An 18,606-nucleotide genomic window follows, 5' to 3' on the forward strand; every position below is an offset into this window, starting at 1 on the left:
GGGGAAATCAGAGATCTTACACCAGTTGTTTCAGCCATCATGGCTCATTGGGCTGATGATTTATTGCACACCAGGATGAGGAGGGGCCCAGGACCCTCTCTGCCATCAGAACCAGCAACTCTGGTCACAAGATATCCAGGTTATTCTGACTCATGGTTCTCCCAGTCCAATTCCAGTTCAAGGCAGGGGGCAGGGACTCCAAGGAACAGTCCCTTCTCTTACCTCCCCCCAGGCTAGAGTTTAAGGAAAGCATCAGTCTCCACCTCTGATGCTGCTTCTAATCTTACCCAAACCCATCTCATCATATACTAGTCCAGCAGGGCCCAGATACTTGAAGCTCACAGCTCCACACACAGCCCTCCTCCCCCCCAAGAACACCTTCCATTCAGTGCAGACCCTTCTCATCTCTCCATTTCCCTGAGAGGCTCCCGGAATCTTAGGGCCACTGGAGCACATGTCCCCTTCTCCACCATGACTAGTCTATAGAACCAGCCCCTCTCTGGGCATGTTGCCATTGGTGGAGGGCAGTGGAAGCTGAGGGCTTCATGTCTCTCTGGCCTGTGCTTACAGGGACATTCCCTTCTAGTATTAGTCCTAACTCATCCTTCATCCCACCCAGAGGTGTCAAAAAGCTCCTCTGAAACATCAGCTCAACCATCCCTCCTGCTTGTAAGTCCTTCCCGCTGATTCCTTCATCACCCCCTACCCCAGGGCCACTCCTGGGGTCAGGATCAGCCAGCCTGGCTCTAAGGGTTTCCAGAAATCAAGTCAGAATCTGGGGTTGAATGGAGGAGTGAGGAGCAGATTCACAGTTGGAAATTTTAAGCCAAGTCTTGATAGATACTCAGAGCCCTACTCTGAATCCCAGGATGACCCCCCCACACACACACACACACACACAGCGCCTCCCACATTACTTCCCTGCTCCTCTGACACCTGCTGTCCCCAGTGCCCTTTCTCAGGCCAAGCCTGACTGGCCACTTCTCATCCAGCATCCCAGGCCAAGGCTCAGATGCTCTTCCAAAGAATAACAGATCTTTTGTTATTCTCCCAGTGGGGAGTGTTCCTCCAGTGGGGAGTGTTCACTAGCCTGCTCCACTCTGGCTGGGCCCACCTTCAGGGAGAGTTAGGCAGCGTCCTAGCTCAAGGGGGGAACCCCAACACTCCCTCAGGTTAGCTCCTGGGGACACATCCTGGGATGCCTCACTATACACACACATACATACACACATCACACTCTGGGAATGCTTGGGGAAGGGGCATACAGTTGTCAGGGAAGGAAGCAGGCAGCCACTGCCTGAGCTCCAACTCAATTAGCACCCCATCCCTCCACCAACCCCAAGGTAACTTCCGGTCTGGAGCCAGAATGGGACTGAAAGGGGGGGAGGGGGAGGGGGAAAAAGGTGACAAAGGAGGGCTGGAGACTGCATGGCAGAACCGCAGGTCCCCGAGGGTCCCCTGGGGCCTCACACGCGGAACAGGGCGCCCTTGCTGGGCTGGGCGGGACCCGAGCTGGGGGACGGGGCGCAGAGCAGCAGAGGCGGCGCGGGGCTGGGGTTCCCACTCACGGGCAGGTAGTACAGCCCGTCCAAGGCTCCTGCCTCGCGGGCCCAGGGCAGCTGCTGGCCGCTGAAGGCCGGCGGGCCCGGGGAGGGCGGCAGGGAGAGGCCCGGGAGGGGCCCGTAGGCGGGCGGGTAGAGGCCGGGCCCCAGCGCCAGCGGCGTGTAGACGCGGCGGGTCGGCCCCTGGGGCGAGGGCGGCAGCAGCACCTCCACGTACTGCCCGCTCTCGGGGTCGAAAAGCAGACGCAGCCTCGGCTGCCGCGGCGCCTCCACCAAGTAGTAGCGGCCGCTTTCGGGGTCCACTAGGACCTTGCCGGGGGGCGCGGCCCCGGGTGGCCTGCGCGTCCCCTGGGAGGGGCCTTCCGGGGCGCGGTCCGTGGGAGGGGCCGAGGCTGCGCGGGGCAGGGGCTGCGCCGGGGGCGACTGAGACGCCACAGCCGCCGGCTCGGGGGCCGTCGGGGCCGCTTTGGGTCTGGGGGCTGTCCCAGGGCTCGAGTTAGGAGGCGCCTCTGGGGGGCTGGGGAGGGGCGGTCGGGACCCCTCGGGGGCTCTGGGCTCCCTCTGAGGAGAGGTGCGAGCGCCGCCTAGGGGGCTGGTCCGACCCTCGCCGTCGGGGACGAGGCGCGGGGTCTCCGCATCCCGGTCTCCTCCGGGCGCGCGCACGCGGCCTCCGCGGGGCCCCTCAGGCGGGCGACCCCGGGCCAGGGCGCCGGGCAGGCGGATCTCGGTGCGCGCGAAGGGCTTTGCGGTGCTGTTCTCTGCTCTCCGCCGCGGGAGCCCGTTGGGATGCGAGGCGTCCCGGGGGCCCGTGTCAGACGACGACGACGACGGTTCTGGTGGCTCGTAGGGGTGCGACACCACGGGAAGAAAGTCTTTGAGGAAAACCGAAGTGTAGTGAGCTGGGGCGGGGGACCCCAGTGCCTGGAGCTCCGGCGTCCCGGAGGGGCCGCTCTCCTCCCCGCGGGGGTCCGCCGCTGGAGGTGCCGGCAGCCCTGGGCCCGGGAAGCTGGGAGCGTACGAGGTCTTGAGCATCTTGCGCACGTCGCGGGGCCGCGGGATGGCCAAGCGCGAGGGACCGGAAGCCGCTTCTCCAGGGCCCGAGGCTTCCGGACACTCGGCCTCATCCAGGGTGCGACAGAGGGACAGCCCCGGTGCAGCGGCCCCCGCCAGCTGCTGGCTGCCTCGGAAGGCGAGGCCCGGAAGCCCCCGCGTGGCCGGACTCGGAGCCTCTGTCAGCTCTGCAGCGCAGGGAGCAGGTGGCACAGGCATAGGCGGCGCCAGCTCCTCCAGGGCGGAGCTGTTCATTGCTTCCCGCGTGGGCCCCGTGGGATCCCACATATCTTGGGGCGATGGACTCCACATCTCAACAGGATGATCTGGAGCCTTCCAGGAGGCCAAGGCCAGCGGGGACGGGCTCTTGCTCCCTTGGGCTGCATCCCTGACTGCCAAAAGGGGAGCTTCTCTGCGGGAAGGTGGCTCGGGGGATGGGCTTCTTGCTTTGGCAACACCCTGATTCCGTCGCCGGGGAAAGGTTGGCGGAGAAGGGCTGCGTCTCCTGCTGACAGTTTCCTCGAGGGCAGGGTCTTGAGTCTTCCACGCGGAGGGTACCTCGGGGAACGTAGGGCTCCTCGCCTTCCAAGTAGCCCGATCCCACGGGGATATTTTTGGGGCCTGTGTCGGCGGGGACGGGCTCCTTGGCCTCACAGCCTGGTTCGGAACCTTCCAGGGAGCAGTAAGCTGGAAAGAGGGACTTTGTGGCCTCAGGACAGTTCGATCCAGGTTCTCTCGCGGCGGGCCAGCCTTGGGCTCCGGGGTGTGGGACTTCTCCTCGGCCTGCAGAAAGATGCTGGAACTAACCGGACCCAGCGGCTCGGTACCTGGTGGGGGCTTGTCGCGCCGAATCGCCCGCTCCCGGAGGCTGGGCCACGGCCGCGGGGCCCTGGCGGGGCCCGAGTTATAATGCAGCCGGGGCGGCCGGGAGCTGGCCTGCTCCTGGAGCCCTTGGGCACTGCGGGTCGCCTCTCGGGTCGCAGGTTCTGGACGTCCCGTGGGCCCGAAGGCAGCCTTGCTCGGGGCAGGGGCGGCGGGGCTCAGTTTTCTGGCCAGCGCCGTCTGCACGAGGCTCGCGGCGGCCTGCAGGCGGCCCAACGACTCGTCCAGGGAGCCGGTGCGCAGGAGCAGCCGAGGGTTGGGCGCCATGGCCTCCCGCGCGGGGCTCCGGGGCCGGGGGCGCAGTTCGATCTGCCGCTTGGGCACCGTCCGGGACTTGGCGGGCTGAGCGCGCTCCTCCAGCGCCACCTCCACGCACTCGAACTGCACCGGGGTGGCGGGGCTCGGGCTGCGGGGCCGCAGCTCCAGGTAGGTGGCCCAGCGGGAGCCCCCGTCGGGGTTGGGAGACGCAGACCCGGACCCGGGCGTAGAAAGGCTGCAGAAGGGCCGCTCGGTGAGCTGCTGCACCTCGCTATCCGCCGCGTCTGAGCGGCTGAACAGGGCTCCGGCGTTGAAGATGACTTCCATCTCCCCCGACGGCAGCGTGCGCAGCTGGGGCGGGGGCAGCCGCGGGTCGGAGCCCGGGCTTCGCGGGAAATCCGAGCCGGGCCGGAGCTGCTGGCGGCTATTCTGGGCGCTGACGGACAGGCGAGGCTGCACGCCCGCCCCCGGCGCGGGGGCCACCCGGGGCCAGTTCGCCCGGCCCCCCGCGTCCGGGGTCTCTGGGGAGCCCGGAGCCGTGTGGTAGGAGCCTGACGAGTCCGAGGAGTCCTGGCGCCCTGCGGCTGCGGCGGGCGGCCGCCCGGGGAGCCCCGGCGGGCGGCGCGGGATCAGCATGGTGGGGCCGCGCTGCTCTGCCGCCCGCGCACGCCCGCGCCGTCCCCGCCCGGCCCCGCCCCGCCCGGCCCGGCCCGGCCCGCGCAGGCCGCAGGGTCACCGCGCCTTAAAGCGGACGCGTCTGGTCGCGGGCCTGCGTCCCGGAGCCTGGGCCCGGGAACCCTGGTCTCCCCGCTCCTTCCCGGGCTGGCGCTCCAGGCTTCCGCAGACGGGAAGGGGAAGGGAAGGCAGGCGGCTAACTTGAAGCCGGGAGGTGGCCTCAGTCCAGTCAGTATTACAGGTGAGGAGACTGAGGCTGAGCCTGCTCTGTGGTGTGAGGCAGTCAGGCGCTATGTCAGAGGATGCTGGGGGATGGGAGTGAAGGTCCAGATCTTGGTCTTTCTAGAAATTTCATCTTATTTTTCAAGATTATTTCGGGGGGCTGGGTGGTGGCAACCCTCGTTAAGTGCACACATTACAGTGGGCAAAAACCTGGCTTGAAGTCCCCGGCTGCTGGGGGAAGCTTCACGAGTGGTGTAAAAGTGCTGCAGGCCTCTCTCACCTCCCTTTTGTCACTGTCCGAAATAAATAAAGGTTAGTTTGGGCTGGCAAAATAGCTCACTTGGATAGGAAGCTGCTTTGCCAAGCATGAGACCCACCTTCAAGCCTGGCCTCCACCACATTAAAGCTTTTACTCTGCCTGTCTTTAAGTTTAAAAAAATTAGTCATAATGGAGAGAACCAGGGCAAAACTCTGGCATATGTGATGTTGGGGATTGAGTTTGGGACCTCATGCTTCCAAGTCAAGAACACTAGCCACTGCACCACCTCCCAGGTGACCCATCTTCTCTGCAGCCTTCGCCCCCAGTGTCTTCCAATCACTGTAGTAAATGCCCTCCTGTCTCAGCTGGAGCTCATTAGAGTGCACCTTCCTTGGTTACCTCCTCTAATCTTAAGAGCTTGCTGAGTTACTCCTCCAAAAATTGTGTTTGAACCTCAGGAGTGTGTTGTATCTGACTGGATACACTACTTTCAGTAGAATTTACTGGAAGGGATTGGAGTGGATAGCTCCATTTTTTTCCCCCTTCTTTTTCTTCAGGCTGCATTAGCACTGAAAACAAATCCTGGATGCTGATGTGGGGTCTCCACAGCTCTGAGGGTAGCCGCCCCCCCCCCCCCCCCCCCCCCCGCAGAACAGTCCCATGGCCCTCCAGGTTTTCATTCACAAGGCCCTCTTTCCACTTCCCTCATCGCCCACTGTGTCCTGGGAACAGGTCACTGGTGGAGCAGTAGCTACTATGTCCTTAAATTTCTGGTTTCAAGGTCCTGCTATGACTCAGGCCCAGATGGCCCAGGAGCAAGTGCATGCCCCCCTCCTGTGCACTCTTACCCAAACAGGCTTGACAAATCTGACTCAGTCTCCCCTGAGTAGATCCCCTGCCTGGGTGTGTTCCCATGATCACTGGGTAGAACATTGATGGTTTCAGAAAATATCAAGCTTGTCCACATTCAGCACAGCATGTATAAACTGAGTTGAACTCCTTCCAAGCCTGTTTCCCAACTTCAAAAATAGACATGGCATTGTCATTTTCCTTGCCTCTCATGCACAACACACAGAGCCCTCCCTGATCTGTAGCCAAGTTGGGAGAGTTAAATTTATCAGGGCACTGGGAGTGGGTGGGGCGTTACTGGGGTAACCAGGGCTGTTTATATAGAGAGGAATTAAATACTGAGAAGGGGGGCAGTGCTTTATTAGACAAGATGCAGCAGCTCCTTTATGTGGCTACATGCCTGCATCCCTCCATAGATTCCCCTTTTTTTTTTTGCCTCCAGAGTTATCGTTGGGGCTCGGTGCCTGCACTATGAATCCACTGCTCCTGGAGGCCATTTCCCCCATTTTGTTGCCCTTGCTGTTGTTATTGTTGCCATTGTTGTTGGATAGGACAGAAATTGAGAGGAGGGTAAGAAAGACACCTGCTTTACTGCTTGTGAAGCAACCCCCCTGTAGGTGGGGAGCAGGGGGCTCAAGCTGGGATCCTTAAGCACCTTGTGCACTTAACCAGCTGTGCTACCGGCCAGCCTCACACCTCCCTCCCCCTTTGACTATTATGCTATCTAATCCTACCTGACCCCCTACCTCTATCCAAGTGAGAGAAGGAAATAGCAGGGACTAAGGACTTGATCCATATCCTTTTCTGATCCCATTAGTAGCCTTACCAGTGGTGGTGCAATGCCTACTCCCCATAACTTGATTCATAGGTCTCTAAGGTTCATGAGGCAGGAGGGAAAGAGATGCCTTTTGTTCTTCTGCCCCTTCTCTTGGGGTCAAGGTACTGATTAAGTCTGGGGAGGGCACAGGGAGAGGAAGGGTATGGATAGAAACCCCCACAGCAGAGAAGGCAGAGGTCAGGCAGTATAGCCAAATAACAGAAAAACATCAGCCACTTTATTTCTCTCTGAGACGCTGCCGGCTCCGGGCCTGGCGGGTCCCAGAGACTTTCTTATGCTTCTGGTCCAGCACCTGGGCCATGTAGTTCTCCTGCTGCTTCTGGATCCGGAAGTCAGACATATGATTCCTGCAAGGGAGCCGGAGCCAGCTGGACATGGGCTGGGAACAGGCCAGGGCAGAGACCAGAGGTCTGGCTCCCCACTGCTATCAACCCCCAGCCTGGCCCAGGCCCCTCACCTGAAGATTTGTTTCTGCTGGTTGATAACTTGCTGCAACTCCTTAATCTCATTCTCTTTGCCATTTAGTATATCTTCTTGCTTTATTATGTGAGACTCAATTTCTGTGGGGGAGAGAGGCAAGGAGGAGGGGTAGTTCCCCATCCTCACTTCCTGAGATAAGGTATTCCCTTATGGGTCTTCTCAGAACTGGGTTCCCCCCACCCAGGAGTTGCCCATAAGTGGCTAGTACCTGAGTATGAATGAGTTTATTATGGAGTCTTGACAGGAGTGGGGGGATGACACAATGTCTGATATGTTAGTGACTTTATAACTCTCCTCTGGACCAGGTGACCCACAAGAGGGCAGGGGAATGCACTTTGAGAGAGAGGGGCAGTCCTGCCCCCAGGCAGGAATGGGAACAGTTCTTTCCCTCAGTTCTTGCAAACTTCATAGATATCAGTCCTTGGTGAGGTCTTTTCTAATTTAAAACTGCAGCTTTGTGTGGCTAGGGAAATGGTTCAACTGTGAGAGCATCGGACTATCATGCCTGAGTTTCTTCCTGGTTTGATTCCTGGCATCTCATGTGCAAGAGCAGTGAGTGCTCTGGCTTGTCTCTTGTCTGTCCGTTCAGTGCCCAACCCCCCCCCCCCCCCCCCCCGCTTTCTCTGCCTCATGTGAAACACTGTCTCAAATGTAATAATAAAATGAATATTAAAAAATACTTTTCCCATTACTCTACATCACCTTTTACTATGTTTTTCTTTTTAGCATTTCTATCTAATATACCACATATTTAACTCATTGATGTTCTCTAGTAGCAGATGTTATATCCACAAGGACAGAGATTTTTTTTTTTTTTGCCCTCACTGGGGAGCTTTACTGCACTGGCCTATGTTTTCAGTGGGCGAGACAGAGGGAAAGATGCCACACACTGAAACTTCCTCCAGTGTGGTGGAGGCCATGCTTAAACTGGGTTTAAGTTTTTTAAAATTTATTTAAAAATTTTTTTTTCAGGTGAGCTATTTTGCTGGCCTAACACATTTATTTGTGGAGCAAATGAACAGCATATCCCCAAGAAGTTTAGAGTTTAGAAATATCACTTAGTTCAGTCATCTCAACTCAACCAGTCCTACAGAGGAGCCAGCAGGCTGCCCAGCCCTGAATAAAGCAGAAGAGTTGAACTCTCCCCTAAAGGAGGCAGATCTGAAAAGAGAGTTAAGACTCAGAACTACGGTTGAGGAGGTAGCATAATGGTTGTGGAAAAAAGGACTCACACTTGAGACTCTGAGGTTTCCAGTTCAATCCCCTGCACTACCAGAAGCCGAAACTCAGAAATGATCAGAGCACAGAACAAACTAATCTTTCATGTGTTAATAATACTGATGAGACAGCAACAGCACTTCAGGCAAGTTGCCTCCATTGTCAGAGGTTTTCGTAGCTGATGACAGAGATAGTCTCTATTTCACAGTCAACTGAGAAGGACCCAGCTAGACAGTGGCGGCAAAATACACCCCTAAATTCAGTGCCCGTTAGACACAGGATGATTTGGTGTGTCTTGGGTCAAAATCCAATAAACCTGTAGAAATCTGGGATTGTGCTGGAGGTGGTGAAATAAAGTGCTGGATTCTCAAGCTTGAGGTCCCAAGTTTGATTTCTGGCATCACATATGCTAGAGTGATGCTCTAGTTATCTCTCATATTAATAAATGAATAAATATTTTTTAAAAATTGGGGGTGATTCATTTACATTCTTGTCTTTCAGGGAGCCCTGAAAAATTCTGATTATCCCTGAAAATACTGATATTCACAGGAATAAAATCCCACTGCTTTTAAAAGTCAGACAAAGATTAACTAAATACAAATTATGAAAATATTAAAGGGTTTGGCATAAGAGTGGCACAATGGATAAAACATTGAAAACTCAAGCTTGAGGTTGTATGTTTGATCCCTAATATCACATGTGCCAGGGTAATGCACTGGCTCTCTCTCTCTCACTAGTGTATAAATAAATCTTAAAAAAAAAAAAAAGAGCATGGGGAAGCTAACATAATGGTTATACAAAGAGACTCTCATGCCTGGAGCTCCAAAGTCTCAGGTTCAATACCATGTACCACTAGAAGCCAGAGCTAAGCAGTGCTCTCAAAACAAAACAAAACAAAACAAACAAAAACTGCTTCCCTGGGTCATCAGCTGAATCTTTTTTTTTTTTTTTTTTTGAAGGAGGAGGGGAAGAATCAACTTTTATGATTCTTTTAAAATAAATGAGAACTACACTAATATAAATGACATCCAATTAGAAATAGTCTGGGACATCCCTTGAGAATAAGGGACTATGGTAAGTGTAAAAACCAAACTGAAGCCACACAAAGGGAGGTGGGAGGCAGGGCACAGGCCAGGCAAGGCTCAGGTCACCAGGTGAAGGCCTATGCTTACTGGATGGGTTCAGGGACATTTTGGTGGGAGGAAGCCAGGCTCCATCTTCATACATTCCACAAGCACACAGAGCCCTGTTGCCTTGGCAGGTTTCTAGGCAATTCTTTAGAGGAAGGATGTCTCTGGCACCACCAGGAAAGAGCTCAAGGTCCTTTAGAAATGGGGGGATACCACAGAAAAGAAGAGAATCAGAGGACTAGTTGCCTTGGGCATGGAGGCAGCTGCTGTCAGGAGTTCCCAATAGGAGTGCCTGGTCAAACCACCACAAGACCTGTCAGTCCACCTGGCCACACCAATATGACAGCCTTACCAGTGAGGTTATTTTACCAGTGAGAGTATTCACCAGGGGAAAGAAAGGGCTGATCTGGTGGGTAGGGGTGCTCCATACTATAGGTGTGGCCCATCAGCAGGGAGCCTGAACCTCTTTGGAACCTGGGCTCCGACCTACTCCAATTATGCTGCAGTATATGAAGCAGATGTTGCATATGGAATTCATAACTACTCCCTGCCTTATACTCTTAAAGCTGGTAGGGGTGCCAGGGAGATACTGAGTGTTAGAGCATGGGACCCGCATGTCTGAGGCCCCACATTCAGTTCTTAGCAACTCCATATGCCAGAGCTGAGTGGTGTTCTGGTTCCCTATCTCATAAAATTTAATGTAGGTGGGCAGGGGTAGATAGCATAATGGTTATGCAAAGAAACTCTTGTGCCTGAGGCTCCAAAGTCCAGGTTCAATCTCCTGCACCACCATAAGCCAGAGCTGAGCAGTGCTCTGGTAAAATAAATAAATAAATAATAAATAAATAAATAAATAAAATTAATGTAGGTAAGGGGAGGCTGGCATTCTGGAAAAATGAAAGGGGTTCTTCTCTTTAGGAGTATTTTTTTAATTACTTTTTTTTCTTTTGCATTATCTTTATTTATTGGCTAGAGACAGCTAGAAATGGAGAGTGAAGGGGCGTGAGAGGGAGGGAGGGAGACAGAGAGACACCTACAATACTGCTTCACCACTCACAAAGCTTTCCTCCTACAGGTGGGGCCTGGGGGTTCTAACCCAGGTCCTCGTGCATTGTAACGTGTACTCCACCAGGTGTACCACCACCAGGCCCCTCTGTAGTAGTATTGAGTAGCTAACTGAAAAAACTCCAAAGTGGGCCAGCAATACAGCTCACCTGGGAAGGTGCCTGGCTTAAGACCTAGGTTTGTGCTAGCCCCTGCCTTACTGGGGGGAGTTTTGGTTATGTGGTGTCTTTTTCTGTCTCTGCCTCACTGTATCTGAAAAAAAGTGGTCTGGAGCAGTGAAGCCCCAGCAACAACAAAAAAAGAAAATAGCCCATAAATCAGCACCTACTGAGCCAACAAGTGGCCACAGGTATCTGCACAGAGTAGAGTTGAAAATTAATGGCATAGGGAGTCGGGCGGTAGCACAGTGGGTTAAGTGCACATGGTGCAAAGCACAAGGACCGGCATAAGGATCCCGGCTCCCCCCCTGCAGGGGAGTCGCTTCACAAGCAGTGAAGCAGGTCTGCAGGTGTCTATCTTTTCCTTCCCTTCTCTGTCTTTCCCTCCTCTCTCCATTTCTCTCTGTCCTGTCCAACAATGATGATAACAAGAATAACTACAACAATAAAAACAAGGGCAACAAAAGGGAATAAATATATATTTAAAAAAGAAAGAAAATTAATGGCATATAATCATATTTTACTCAGCCCTTACATTACTTAAAAAAAGAGCTAAAGATTTTCTAGAGATAGCTCACTAAGTAGGATGCCTGCTTTGCCATAGACATGACCCATGGGGGCCATGGAGGCACTGGGGGGAAACTCTAGTGTTATGGTATTTTTCCTCCCCACCCTCTCTGTATCTTTCACTAAATGAAAAAGTTGGGCTGGGAATGGTGATACTACACATGCATGAGGCCCCAGCTCCACAAAAAAGAGAGGAGGGAGGAAGGAAGATGGGACCAGGCAATGGTGCATCTGGTTATTATTACAGTGTGCAAGGACCCAGGTTCAAGCCTCTGGTCCCTCCCTACCTATAGGGGGAGAGCTTCATGAATGGTGAAGTAGAGCTGCAGGTGTCTTTCTTTGTCTTTCCCTCTTTTTTTGCTGCCAGAGTTAATCATCGAATTGGGAATCGATTTTAGCAGTATGAACCCTCCACTCCCGGTGGCCATTTTTTCCTTTTTTTTCTTTCTAATTTTTATTAGGATAGAAAGAAATTTAGAGAGAACAGGGGAGGTACAGAGGGAGAGAAAGATAAGACACCTGCAGACCTACTTTACTACTTGTGAAGCGACCTCCTGTAGGTGTGGAGGTCTGCACTTAATGTGTGCACTTAACCAGGTGCGTCACCTCCCGGTTCCTGTCTCTTTCCCTGTCTCCCTCCCCTTTCAATTTCTCTCTGTCTCTGTCAAATAAATAAAATTAAAATGTAAAAAATTTTTTTTCTAGAGCATTGAATGGTGGGCAGATAGCATAATGTTACATAAAAGACTTTAATGCCTGAAGCTCTGAAGTCCCAAGTTCAATCTCACACACCATCATAAGACAGATTTGAGAAGTGTTATGGTAAAATAAAAAAGGGCTGGGCAGTAGTGTACCTGGTTAAGTGCCATATGTTATCACATACAAAGACCTGTGTTCACCTGTGTTCAGCGGTGAAGTAGTATTGCAGGTGTCTGTCTCTCTCTTCCTCTCCATCCCCCTTCCCTCTCAATTTCTCTCTGTCCTATCAAGTAACGTCAAACAAACAAAAAAGCTAGCAGAAAACCTGAACATTGAAAAATAAAGTAATCTTAAGTCAAAAAACAAAACAAAAAATAAAGACATGGAAAAGTTTCCATGAAAACTTTGCTTATTTTTAATGGTGCCAGGTACCACACAGTAACAGAACTTTGCTGTTTTCTAGGGTTTTAGTTTTTTTTTTTTTTTTTTTAAATAATTTTCCCTTTTCCCCCTTTTCCTAAATGGAGTCTGTTGGGTGTCTAATTTTGTTCAGATGACTGCAGAGCCTGGAAAAACTATTGCTGTTACTGATGAATAACATAGAGCTGATTATATATATATATATATATATACATGTTAAAAATTTGAATTTTGGCTAACTTTTGCCATGCTGTCAACTTTGGAAAAAGCATTCCAGTTGAACCATATTTAGTTGGCACTGTACAGACATTAGGATGTTTTTCTAGAAATGTTAAACATAATTTTTCCCATTTCTACAGGTACTATATTAAATATATAAAGTCTTATCTACATGGTTTGACAACAGAAACTAATAATATTTTCTCTAAATAATAATAAAACAAGCAACAACAACAAAATCCACAAACAAACAACTCCACTTAGTTTCTGTGGCCCAGGAGATAGTACAGTGTCTAGAGCACTAGATTTACAACAATGAAGTTATGAGTTCGATTTTCAGAATCACATGCATGAGAGTAATGCTCTGGCTCTCTCTCCTTCTCCTCTCTGATTAATAAATAAATAAAAGATTACAAAAACAACTTCATTTCCAGGGCTGGGAGATAGTTCACCAATCAGAGTGCATGCTTTACCATGCCTGAGGATCTGGATTTGAGCCCTCAGAACCACATGGTTTCCACTCCATGAATGGTGGAGTGGTGCTGTGGTATGTGTCTGTCTCTCTTCTCTCTCTCTTTCCCACCAGGGTTGTTGTGGGCTACATTCCTGCACCACTCCACCATTCTCAGAGTTTGTCTTCTTTCTCTGTTTTTTGGTAGAGGGAAAGGAAGAGGGAAAGAGAGAAAAAGAGCAATGCACAGTACTGCTCTACTCATTTATAGGAGCTCCTGTGATGGCTTGGGACTCAGACTTGGGTCCTTACATACAGTAAATGTGTTCTACTGGGTGAGTCACCTCTGTCTCTATCTGAAACTTAAAAAAAAAAAAAAAAAGAGTCCACTGGGAGCAGAAGAATAGCACAGGTGCAAAGCCCCAGCACTAAGACCCAAAACCAGTACATGGTTTCTAGTTTCCTTTTCTTCTTATTTTTTTTTTAACCAGAGCTCTGCTAAACTCTAGCTTCTGATGCTATTGTGGTTTAAACCTGGAACCTTTGGAGCCTCATGCATGAAGCTCTTTCTGCATAAACACTATGCTATCTCTTCAGCCTTTCTAGTTTCTTTTTAAAGATCTGACATTACTAGGTCCCCATTCTCATAGTAGAAGCTCAAAGTCTTTGAAGAAGTGGGGTGCTGCTCTCCATATCACCCATTCCCAGTCCTTTCTTCTCTCCTTTTTACATAGAAGTGGAGTGGGGGGCACCATAGCACCTTCAGCATAGTGGGAGACAGGCTTGACTTGGGTGGTACACATGGCAAGACATATTATCCAAGTGAGCTATATTGGCAGCCCGATTTCTTCTTCTTTTTATTGATCCCCAGCACTTGAATACGACTGTGGGGCCAAGGAGACATGTGGTTCTTGCATGTGAGAAGTCCCAGGTTTGATCCCTGGCACCACCAACAGACAGAGCTGAGCAAAGCTCTGGTCAGAAAACAAAAAAACACCCCAAGAGGGCTGTACTTGCCCTGTTTCTTTCATAACAGAATTATAGTACACTATTTCTAATACCCACTAAAATGTGAAAATAAAAGGTGGACTAAGAAGGTTGTATGTTTCAAGAAAAATGGGAGCGAGCCCGTTCTTTTATGGCTGTGAAGAATATTGTACACCAGGTGCTCCCTTCATTTCCGTGGCCTGCCTGGTCCCTGAAGGCCCTTGCGAGGGTGTGGCCCACTTGGGCCTGCCTGTATCCTCAGCCGGGGACAGAACCCTGCCCTGGACACAGGTGCTGGGCTGTTAGCAAAGAGCCCCTGTATGTGAGCGTGGGAGGGAGCGCGGGCCTCCCGCCTACCATTGCACTTGGTGATGAGCTGGTCCTTCTTGCTCGACTCCTGCAGGGCCTTGCTCTTGACACTGGAGAGCCTGGGTAGAGAAGATAAGAAAGGGTGGGACGGCTGACAGCAGGTGGGGCCTCCCCACCACTCAACCCCTACTAAGGCCCACTCACGCCTTTTCAAAGGCCAGCTTCTCTTTCTCCAGTTGTTTAGACAGCACTTCTACCTCGCCGAGGGCAAACTGCAACTTCTCCTCTTCCTTGGCCAGGAGAACCTTGGTCTTGGCATGGGCAGCTTTCTCTTCCTGTAGGTGCAGCAATTTTGTTACCCCCAAGCTATTCTGGGTATCTTATTCTCTGAACCAGCCCCCTTTCTCACAGGGCCACATAAAAGCCAAAGCAGAGGAAGAGTCAGTCCTCACTACCAGGGCTGGAGATTCTCAGAAGCCAGTACTCAGTGACTCTGCCCAGTCACTGAAATCTTGGGAAATGGGAGGGTGATTAGAAGCCATTACTTACCACCAGCTTCTTCTCTACTTCCTGGAACTCGTCTTTACTGACAAAATGTTCATCCTGGAGAATCATCTGCAACAGAGTATGGCTCAAGGAGGGCCTGAGGCTGGGGCGGAAAGGGTGTCCCTTAGGGCTTAAGACCAAGGATAGGTGATAGGATGTCCAGAACACCTAGGACAAGACTGTGGTTCTGGGAAGGTTTCACAAGATTCACCAAGGCTAAGTTCTACATCCTGCCCTCAAAAAGCAACCAATTTCATGCAGGACACAATCCATGGCTGGCTATTGTGACACAGTGTGAGGTAGGATGAAGCATCACAAAGAAATTTGGTACCCAGAAGAGGTCCTTTACCTGGTCTGGAGGGGTTGGGGGTGGGGAGTCATCAGAACTGCTTTCCAAGAAGGAATATCAGACCTGAGAATAGACTGTTTAATAAGAATGGAGCAGAATAAAAGAGGTGAGAAAACTCATGTAAAGGTCAACTGCCAAGAGAAAGAGCTGAGTATCTCCTGAGAACTGACAGTAGGTAATAGAGATGCATACAACCATTATATTGAGCAGTAGATGTGAACTCAGTTTTGGAGATGGTGATATATCCCAACCTTATCAAGACAAAAAGCCAAAACAGAAAAACCATGAAACCCCAGCAGCCAGGATTATACCAGGTCAAGCCAGGTAATCTGTGACTCCAATGCTTTGCACACATGAACTGGAGTTTAAGAAGTCAAAGCAAAAGGACATAATTGATTTGGAAACCCTTAACATGTGTAATAGTCAAACTTGTGCTTATTGCACTCAGTATGACATTGGAGATCTCTGCCAAAGACTGAGAAGGGCATATACATAATAGAAAGGATGTTGTGTTTCTCTACCTGCAAACCAAGGCCTTGGGAAGTCAGCGAGTCAAACCTAACCGGAAATCGGGAAACTGAGGCTCAGGGAATATGTGAGGGGCAATATCTACCAAGTCCTTGCACAACCAGGCAAAGAGAGTAGAGAACCATGCTTGATTCTGGTTAAAATTCCCTGGTTCTACGTACGTGACCAAGTTCGGACCTAGCCCCCCACAGTGGTCTTTTTCATTCTCTCTGCCTTAAAAAAAATTAATTCTATTTACTGGATAGCGACAGCCAGAAAGCGAGAGGGAAGGGGGTGACAGAAAGGGAGACAGACACCTGCAACACTGCTTCACCACTCGCAAAGCTTTCAGAGGGCCGGGGGCTTGAACCCGGATCCTTATGCATTGTAACATATGCGCTCAGGTGTGCCACCACGCGGCCCCTTACTAGCAAAAAAAAAAGTTTATATTCATAAATATCCTGGTTCTGTCAGGCTCCAATCATAGGAGACAGCATAAATATGGGCCCCGCCCCTTCGGATGACGCAATGGCAAAGTGCTCTCAACACTCCCGGGCATCAAGACCGGGCCTGGCTCTGGCCTCCACAATGGAGGAGTCCCGTCGGCTTCCCAGCTCGTCTGACTGCGTACCACGTTCCTCAGCTGGTGGATCAGTTCCTCCTGAGACTCAATCACGTCCCGCAGTTGATCGAAGGCGAGACATACCGACCCTGACCCCCCCTGCGACCACCCGACGGGCGTCGCCATCTTTCGCCCCCGCCAGCTCGTTGGAAATGGCTGCAGCCCGGCGCCTCACGGTCACCCACCAATGAGAATGGGACGCCACAGAGCGCTATGACAACCGGGGGGCGGGGACCGCCTTTGTGCGCAGGGCTGGGGGCCCGCCTTTTAAAGGAGACTCCGTAGGCACCGGGGGAGCCTCTCTAATCCCATAGGAATTTATTTGTTTATTTTCTTTGTCTTCTCAGGATCTTCACCCCTACAGGATGGCTCTTTTTTCTTTCTTTCTTTTCTTCCCCATTCTCAGATATAACAGAGACAATAAGGCAGAGAGACCTAATGAAATAGATCACAGCTCTGAAGCTTCCTCCAATGCAGTGGTGACACATATGGCAAAGCAGCACACTATCCAAGTGAACTATTTTGCTGGCCCCTATAGGAATTTAAATTTAGTGTGAATTTGCATAATGTGTGAGAAACATAAGATATAATAATTGTATGCAAAAAGACTTTCATGCCTGAGGCACCATTAAAGGTCCCACAGTGATTTTGTGTTTTTCATGCACTGTGGGAATAATACATTAAAATTTATTTTTAATGTTATATTTTAATGAGAGAGAGAGAGATACAGAGAGAAATACCAGAGCACTGCACAGATCTAGTTTATGGTGATGCTGATCTGGTTTATGGTGATGGGACCTCATGGAATCTCAGGCAAGAGAGTTTTTTGCATACCATTATGCTATCTCCCTTACCCAGAGAGAAGCTAGAAGGAAAGAGGGTGATAGAGAGGAAGAGACAGACAGACACACACACACACACACACACACACACACACACACCTGTAGCACTGCTTCACCTCTTGTGAAGCTTCCTGGCTTCAGGTGAAGACCAGGGTCTGGAGCCCAGGTCCTTTCATATTGTAACATGTGTTCCTGTTCTTTACCCAGTGAGCCACCATCTGTATCCCCTAATCATATGTCTCTTAAAGGCTGGTGAGCAACTCTTAAAACATTCAGACAGCAGCTTTCAGCCTTCTCCCAAGTCCTACTAAACGATAAGGTGTCAAAGCAAACCTGGCTTCTCTAGCTTCCCATGTATTTCCCTTTCACCTTAGTTTCCAAGTTTCTTTGATAGTATGACTCCAATTATTCTGGGAAGACATTATTATTATTATTATTATTATTATTATTAAACATATAGAGACAGAGGGAGGGAGAGAAAGTGGAGAACCATAGCACCGAAAACTCTTTTCAATGTAGTGTTGGGCAGACTTCAACCTAGGTCATGCATACATAGCAATTTTTAAAAATTTATTTTATTAATTTGGGGGAGAGTCAGAGCATTACTCTGGAATATGCCATTCTAGATATTGAACTCAGAACTTCACCCCTGCAAGTTCTACCCTCTGCTTCCTGTGCCACTTTCCCAGTCATATACACTCAATTCTTAAGGAACTTGAGCCTGAGATATTGAAGGAATGCTCAAATAAAGAAAAGGAGCAACCCTCTGCACCCCACAATGATCCTGGCTCCGTACTTCCAGAAGGATAAATAATAGGAAAGCTATTGGGAGTAGCGCAGCGGGTTAAGCGCACATGGCGCAAAGCACAAGGACCCGCTAAGGATCCTGGTTTGAGCCCCTGGCTTCCTACCTGCAGGGGGTGTCGCTTCACAAGCGGTGAAGCAGGTTTGCAGGTTTCTGCCTTTTCTCTCCCCCTCTCTGTCTTCCCCTCCTCTCTCCATTTCTCTCTGTTCTATCCAACAACGACGACATCAATAACAACAACAATAACTAGAACAACAATAAAACAATAAGGGCCACAAAAGGGAAAATAAATAAATAAATAAATATATATATATAAAGAATAGGAAAGCTAACAAGTGGGGGTGGGGGGATTGGATACGGGGTTCTTGGTGGTGGGAATTGTGTGGAATTATACCCGTCTTATCCTATGGACTTGTCAATATTTCCATTTTATAAATAAATAAAGAACATGACTATCAGCTAAAATAGTATAAGTAGAAATACATGCTACACAGTATTTGGGATATACTTATACTAAGAATTATTACTTTTGCTCATTTGAAGTTCAAACTTGAGAATCTTGTCATCTGACTCGCTACATTTGATAATTCTATTGTGGATGATACAAAAGTAGAGTATAGGGGAGTCAGGTGGTAGC

General features: G+C 50.6%; 2 protein-coding genes across 2 annotated transcripts; both read right to left on the reverse strand.

Moving 5' to 3' along the window:
• Positions 1 to 25: 25 nt before the first annotated feature.
• PROB1 (proline rich basic protein 1) lies at positions 26 to 4,662 on the reverse strand. Its single transcript, XM_007517600.3, has one exon. The coding sequence runs from the start codon at positions 4,386 to 4,388 to the stop codon at positions 1,467 to 1,469; it is 2,922 nt and encodes a 973-aa protein (XP_007517662.1). The 5' UTR covers positions 4,389 to 4,662; the 3' UTR covers positions 26 to 1,466.
• A 2,128-nt stretch (positions 4,663 to 6,790) lies between these two features.
• On the reverse strand, positions 6,791 to 16,490 carry SPATA24 (spermatogenesis associated 24). The gene is made up of 6 exons (XM_007517537.3): positions 16,332 to 16,490; positions 14,848 to 14,913; positions 14,503 to 14,633; positions 14,347 to 14,417; positions 7,053 to 7,155; positions 6,791 to 6,942 (listed from the first exon to the last, which is right to left on the reverse strand). Exons 1-6 carry the CDS (start codon positions 16,446 to 16,448, stop codon positions 6,813 to 6,815), a joined length of 618 nt encoding a protein of 205 aa, XP_007517599.1. The 5' UTR covers positions 16,449 to 16,490; the 3' UTR covers positions 6,791 to 6,812.
• Between the last annotated feature and the right edge of the window lie 2,116 nt (positions 16,491 to 18,606).

Source organism: Erinaceus europaeus, chromosome 2 (genome assembly GCF_950295315.1).
Source record: "Erinaceus europaeus chromosome 2, mEriEur2.1, whole genome shotgun sequence".
Lineage (NCBI taxonomy): Eukaryota > Metazoa > Chordata > Mammalia > Eulipotyphla > Erinaceidae > Erinaceus > Erinaceus europaeus.